General features: G+C 47.5%; 2 protein-coding genes across 2 annotated transcripts in view; one reads left to right on the plus strand and one right to left on the minus strand.

Moving 5' to 3' along the window:
• The window catches only part of T265_02827 (hypothetical protein), a gene marked incomplete at both ends in the record, with an annotated part of 48,113 nt that overhangs the window by 5,994 nt on the left and 35,455 nt on the right, over positions 1-6,664 (plus strand). Inside the window, one exon of the mRNA XM_009167171.1 lies at positions 6,262-6,652. The remainder of the gene's footprint in view (positions 1-6,261; positions 6,653-6,664) is intronic.
• The window catches only part of T265_02826 (hypothetical protein), a gene marked incomplete at both ends in the record, with an annotated part of 24,573 nt that continues 22,902 nt past the window's right edge, over positions 4,994-6,664 (minus strand). The window contains one exon of the mRNA XM_009167170.1: positions 4,994-5,160. Coding sequence (XP_009165434.1) covers positions 4,994-5,160 — 167 coding nt within the window. The remainder of the gene's footprint in view (positions 5,161-6,664) is intronic.

The raw sequence follows: 6,664 nt of genomic DNA on the forward strand, positions 1-6,664 counted from the left end.
CTGGCATACGCAGCACGTGGCCAAGCCAGCGCAACCTGTGCAGTGTGATCAGTTCATCTATCGAGGGTGAGTTATTTCTCCCGAATACCATTCGACGTACTTCAGAATTGCTGATCCGGTGTTCCCACCAGATTCGGGCAATGGTCCGAAGACATCGATGGTCAAACACTGAAAGCCTTTTGACGTCCTCGGCGCGCAGCGACCAGGTTTCTGATCCATATAGTAATATGGAGCGCACGGCAGCACTGTAAACTCGACCACTGACAGAGAAGCTGATGTCACGCCTACGCCACAGGTGACGTAGGTTCGCAAAAGCCGCTCTGGCCTTCCCAATCCTCTGTAGTATGCTTTACCTCAAGGCACCATCGGGCCCCCTAATGTCATTCAAAGGTATTTTTCCTGGGTCGGGTTAAAATTATTGGCGAACAAAGATACGTTTCGAAAGACGGGTCAATCACCATTTATACCTTTACTCTCTGAAGGTACCCGAGGAACCTGCTCCGACCGTAAGAGTATAAGTCTCACCCAACTCCTAGCATGGTCACTCTCTTTTGACCTCACTACGCGAGACATTAGGTAGGCTTTTGACTGAGTACTGGGCTCGTTGATGAAATCTTCGTTCTACTTCAAATATTTGAACAGAGATGGCTCAGGTGGTTAGAGCATGAATTTACTGACCGGGAGGTCCGTGGTTCGAACCCGACCTCTGCCCCTCGACTTCCCCTGTCTAGGCTTGGGCAACCTGACAGTATCCCATCCCTCGTGCCTCTTTCGGGTGGTATGGCAGCTAGGCACCGAAAGGGCGCTACTGCTGAACAATTATTTTTTTGAGCACCGTCACACACCACGGACTTACCGTGGCGGTTTACTTTAAGCCGTTGACCTTGTAGATGGTTTGGTTCTGTTTGGTGTCAAAGTGTGGGTATTTTTTCATGCCGTTCATTCTCATACTCCTAGTGGTGTGAGAGATTTTACTTGACCGTTGGGAGCCCTTCTCAATTAGGTTTTGTCTGGATCATCCCCTCTCAATCTTATTCAGGCTTGTCATCGGTACGATCATGGAATGTACTTTCTAAGGGACCGCGTGTCGAAATCACGTCTGATAGACGTAGGTCATGTGGACAACGTTCTCTTGTTTCATCACCTCATCTTTGTCAGCTGCAAGAACCGCGTACTTTTGTAGAGGTTGTAGCTGCCACAGTTTCCTTCACCGTTGATTTGGGGAGGTGGAGTAGATAGCTGCGCATTGGGGGTGTGAGCTGATAAATTGGTGCATAAACACGTCACTGCCGGTGGAGTTTTAAGTGGGGGGATTGGGAAGGGAGCTATGCATTGAAGGCAATAGCTTGGATGCACGAGCACCATTGAGGGCGCGGCTGGGCCATGTCTGACAATGTCTCCGACCATTGATGTGGCCCGTCTCGGGGTCCCCCATTCTGGAAGGCGGTAATGACCAGCGCACCTGAGTTTGCTTGCTGTCGCTTTTGTACTTCACTGCCAAGTCATTGTTTGACCGCCTCTGGCTCGTTTCCACCCTTCACGAAAAGAACCTTTCGAGGAAGTCGGTCGACTGGCATACGCAGCACGTGGCCAAGCCAGTGCAACCGATGCAGTGTAATCAGTTCACCTATCGAGGGTGAGTTATTTCTCCCAACTACCATTCGACGTACTTCAGATATGCCGATCCGGTGTTCCCACCAAGACACCGATTATCAAATACTGAAAGTCGTTTGACGTCCTCAACGCTCAGCGGCCAGGTTTGTGGTCTGCATAGTAGTATGGAACGCACCGCAGCATTGTAAACTCGACCCTTGACGGATAAGCTTATGTCACGCCGACGCGACACATGACGTAGGTTCACGAAAGCTGCTCTGGCCTTCTCAATCCGGATGGAAATATCTTTCGCCAGACCACCGTGACCGATACAGCTGCCCAGGTAAACAAATTTGTCTACTACCTCAATCGGTTCATCCGCAAGCATGAGGTTAGGGTTCGAGCCCACCCAGTCTTGCAGTAGCACTTTACACTTATCAGGTGTGAAGCGCATGCCGAACCGCGAGGCAGAATTATTTAGATTATTTAGTATTGTTTGCAATGCCACGGGGTCAGATCCTAGAAGAGCTATGTCGTCTGCGAACTCGATATATGTGAGCGGAGGCCCAGGGAGCACTTCGACCCCACAGGCATTAGAGGCTGGTAGTGAGTCTTCCATGATCGTATCAGTGACGAAGTTGAAGAGGAAAGGTGAAAGAGGGCAGCCTTGTCGGACACCACTTAATGTGTTGAAATTAGGCGAGATCTGTCATAGTGCCTGACGGTCTACAGAGTCAAAGTCAGCTTTCACATCAAGAAACACAACCATTGTTGGTTGCTGGTCGCTATTCGAGTGTGAAGATATGATTGATGCAACCTCTTGCAGGACGGAACCTAGGTTGGTTTTCACGGATCTGCCTCTCTCGGTGTTCAGTCAACCTCCGAAGGATAAGACGAGAGAGCACCTTCGATGCCACAGCTAACAGGCTGATGCCACGGTGGCTTTCACGCAGTGTTCACATATTCTTTTTGAAGATAGGGATAACCGTTGGCGTGCCCATTCATTAGACACTTTCTCTCCTTCCCATATACCACCAATAAGCTTTTTCAGATGGATCACCAGGGATTCTCCTCCTTTGAAGAGGGCTGGATACGGGCCATCCGGTCCTGGTGCCTTATCACGTTTTAGCACGGACATTTCGTACATTGTTTCTTCTTCCGACGGGAAATCAGTGTTTACATTCCATTCGCCTGTATGCACTGTCTCTACAGGCTGTCGCAGGAGACCAGCAGAACTGTCCTTTGGAATGTTCGGTCCGTCTTCCCAGTGGACGTTTCTGCGAGTGAATTAGTGAGCCGTGTTTTTCACTTATCGTTTCACTGGCCGTTGCTTTCCTCGGGCCGGTCGATCGTATCAGTTGATATAGGGCACAGCTGTTTCCGATAGCAAAAGCTTTCTCCATCTCCCGATCTTTCGGTGTCCACCAGAGCCCTCGTTCTTTCCTCAGGCTCTTCAGTATTCGGCGTCTGGAGGATTTGCGTGCGCCATCGTACTCGTTGCCTGCTGGTAACGATTTCCTGGAATCAATTATGTATAGCGATCTCGGCAGTGAACCATCAGTGCCAACACTGATGTTGCTACCTTTGATGATGATGATGTTGAGCGATCTCGTCTTTTGGTCGAATCGAAGGGGTCTGACAGACGCCGCTAACATACCTGTTTATGTTTCGCCACACTTCATTGACATGCTCACTGCAACCACAATATTGGTTTACTGTGGAAAGTTGTTTGGCTAGCTCAGATCGTTATTGTTGAGCTATCGTCCTTCTTCGAAGATGGCGGATTGGCATGCTTCTTGCTTATTTTCGAGGGTCTTAAGAGGAGCGAACTGTCAGGCGTGCATGCACCATGGCATGATCGGAATCAAGTGGTGTGCCCCAAAAGGAACGGCAGTCTTGAATTGTGGCTCTCCATCGGTGACTGATGGCCACGTGGTCCAACTGGGTCCACGGTTGATTTGTAGTTGGCGGCCGCCAGGTTACGCGGTGCGAACGTTTATGTTGAAAGTTCGTACTTGCCAGAAGCAGTTCGTGATCAGCACACAACTGAAGGAGTCGATCTCCGTTGTCTGTGCGGCGAGCATCGACTCGAATCGACCGTCCAAATGTGATTCCAAGCAGCTAGGACGGCTTACTTGAGCATTCATATCGCCTACAAGGATCACAATGTCAGTGCTTTTTGCCTGGCGAATGAGCCAGATAGCTCTCGATAGAAAGTATCCTTCTCCGCATCAGAACTGCAGTCCGTTGTGAATAGGCCGACACTACAAACAGGCACTGATTTTTATGCCGAAAGACATTGAGCTTGATTAAACTAAATAACCTGACGGCGCAAAGACGACTGTCCACTGGGATCCAGTCTAGGAAAGCGCGTTCAGCTCTGGGGCTGAGTGCAACTCCCACGCTATATATTCCACGAGTCATCGCTTCTGGGTCACCGGACACACGGAGGGAGAAATGTGAAAGAGCTGAGTTCATTCTTGGCGTTCTGAGATGCATAGCCACGCTTGGGTCTTGTATGCGTGTTTCGGAGACGCAACATACATCAATTTTACGGGAGTATAAGGTTTCAGCTTGTTTGCCAATTTGACATAGAGTACGGACGTTAAGAGCTCCTATATAGAAGAGATTTCGTGAATTTAGAAGGGTGTTATTTTGTTTTCGGGGCGAAATGGCCCAAGTGGTTAGAGCGCAAATTTACTTACCAGAAGGTCCGTGATTCGAACCCAAATTCTGCCTCTCGACTTCCCCTGTCAAGGCTTAGGAAACCTGACAGTATCCCAGCCCTCGTGTTCCCTTCTGGTAGCATGGCAGCTAGGCACCGAAAGGGTGTTACAGCTGAAGGATGTTTGGCAGGATAGAATATGATGAAGCAACACGCCACAACCCAATATTTGTCGAGTCACCACTAACCACTGATTTTTGTGACGATAGTTGGTGTCCGTGATAAATTAGAGTTTTTAGAGTCCTGAACAAAGGTCAGTCAAGTGGAACCCCCCACCAATGTACGGGCTTGTGCTAGCATTCTTGAATCCCAACTACCTTAGCATGTTAGTACCCGGAGCGTGCAGTTCAGATGAAGTAGAAATCAGACCATTCTTACGATAACTGTTGGGAATCACCTGATCCGAAGGCTTCCTGTGAAGGAATCATCCAATAATCGAATACGACGCGTAATTAAGCACTCAGTCTGAGGAAAATCTTTCTGTCCCGTATTTTGGAGAGTCAAGGGTTGGTGCATATGGGGAACCTGATGATTAATGTGTCCTTGGCAGGACCGAAGACCAGTAAAGTGCAGTTAGATGCAGTTAGATGCAACTGCTTTCACAAAATCGGTTGAAACCATGCGAACGCTGAGGGTTACAACAACTCTGGGTATTTCTGAAGGAAACCAGCTATGTCATTTGCTGTACAACAGATGCATAGGCAGACATTCAGGGATGGATTTACGATAAGGAAGGTTGGTTTCCCTTCTGTTTGATCCATTGGGTAGGGCTAGTATGAATGCATAAGCGTTGGGCGAATCTGAGCTTTCAGTTAGATGAAGCTGAATAAGTGTAATGGACTCTGAGAAAAAAACAGAAGGAAAGCAAAAGACCTCAGTCCGATCTTATGGGAGAAAAATTAGTAAAGGAAGGCGCACAGGGTGAGCATTAGAATAATTGGTAATGACAACGAGTCCAGTGTGACAATGATCTGGAGTCCGATCAAAGGGATTATGACTACTGGGTTTTGGATCAGGTATGGTCCATTATGTTCACTGATTTCCACTTTATAACTGTAGTGACGTCGGTTTTCAGGCATATGTTGAAAGTGGTGAATTTTATGAATAGCTATCTGGTTGCTTCCTGTCATGAATGGGCGAAAGTGAGCTCTTCAGGGTGTAGATAATGGGAAACAACTCATTGACACAAGGTGCGAACAGGTTCAGTAAAAGTGCAGATGCACAGGCATCAAGTAGGTTTGAAAGGGCGCCGCAGACTCGCACTGCTATTGGCCCTCCGTGTACAAAACAAGAACACAATGACAAATAGCTTGGTATAGGTGTTTTCCGGACCTATACTGGTTTATGAATGTCAAGCTGCTAATGGAAGTACTGGCGACTTTAGAACGAATCATTTGGGCAGTCCGAAAACTGTTTGGGTGGCATTAGCTTTTGGGATGCAGAAGATTTCAGCGCATTGCCAGTCGTTCGTTAATTTGCTTTGACAATGTCTTTTGGAAGTCTACGCTAACCTTGCGACTAAGTGAACCATTGCGTGAACCGGGAGCAATAATGCACATCCGAAAACCTTGACTGTAAAATGGGTGGATTTCGATGAAAGTGTAAGCCCACTAGCAGTCAGTAAGGTTAGTTTACCTCGCTATCCTTGATTTTGAGGAGCGCTTTTGTTAGCGGAACAGGTCGCCCGATGGGAATTTCTGCTGTAAACTGACGTTATTGGCCCACTTTTGAGAGTAGCTCTTTAGCACTCTTCATGCTTGTCGTATGTTCAAAGCGGAGATATGACTGACGGTACCATTATCATGGTTCTTCCTGCTATCGTTAAATTCTACTATCTGTTGGATAAGGTGTATCTTCAGACTGATATCTCAATATTTTCTGTTCATATTTTGATTTCTTGTCTATTTTTTCGTACTATACTTTACTGTTCATCCTACTTACAGTTGAACGATGGGAATGTTTCGCTGATCCCTCAAAAGTCTGAAAATCTCGAATGCACTATTCATACCTGCCCAACCCTAATCAAACAAGGTTATTTACGGTTACTTGATTGTTTGGATTTCCTCAGATTTGGCCGCAATTTTCCCGTCAAGGAGATTTGAAACATCCCAGTTGACTGCTATCGTTCTCAGCCATCGCACAACCGAAGGCCTTAATGAGTGGAGTGAGCTAGCTGCTAACGAAAGGGAAGCAATCGCGGAAACCGTAGGCCATTTTATCTTCCGCTCATTTTCCACTTTATTACAGTTCACCAGATCCGCCATCGATATCTGCGCTTCTTTGAAGGAGTTGGGCTACTGGGCGGATTTCATAAATCCCTACACGGGAACGCCTGTATGTTTGCTT

This window comes from Opisthorchis viverrini (genome assembly GCF_000715545.1).
Source record: "Opisthorchis viverrini unplaced genomic scaffold opera_v5_37, whole genome shotgun sequence".
NCBI lineage: Eukaryota > Metazoa > Platyhelminthes > Trematoda > Opisthorchiida > Opisthorchiidae > Opisthorchis > Opisthorchis viverrini.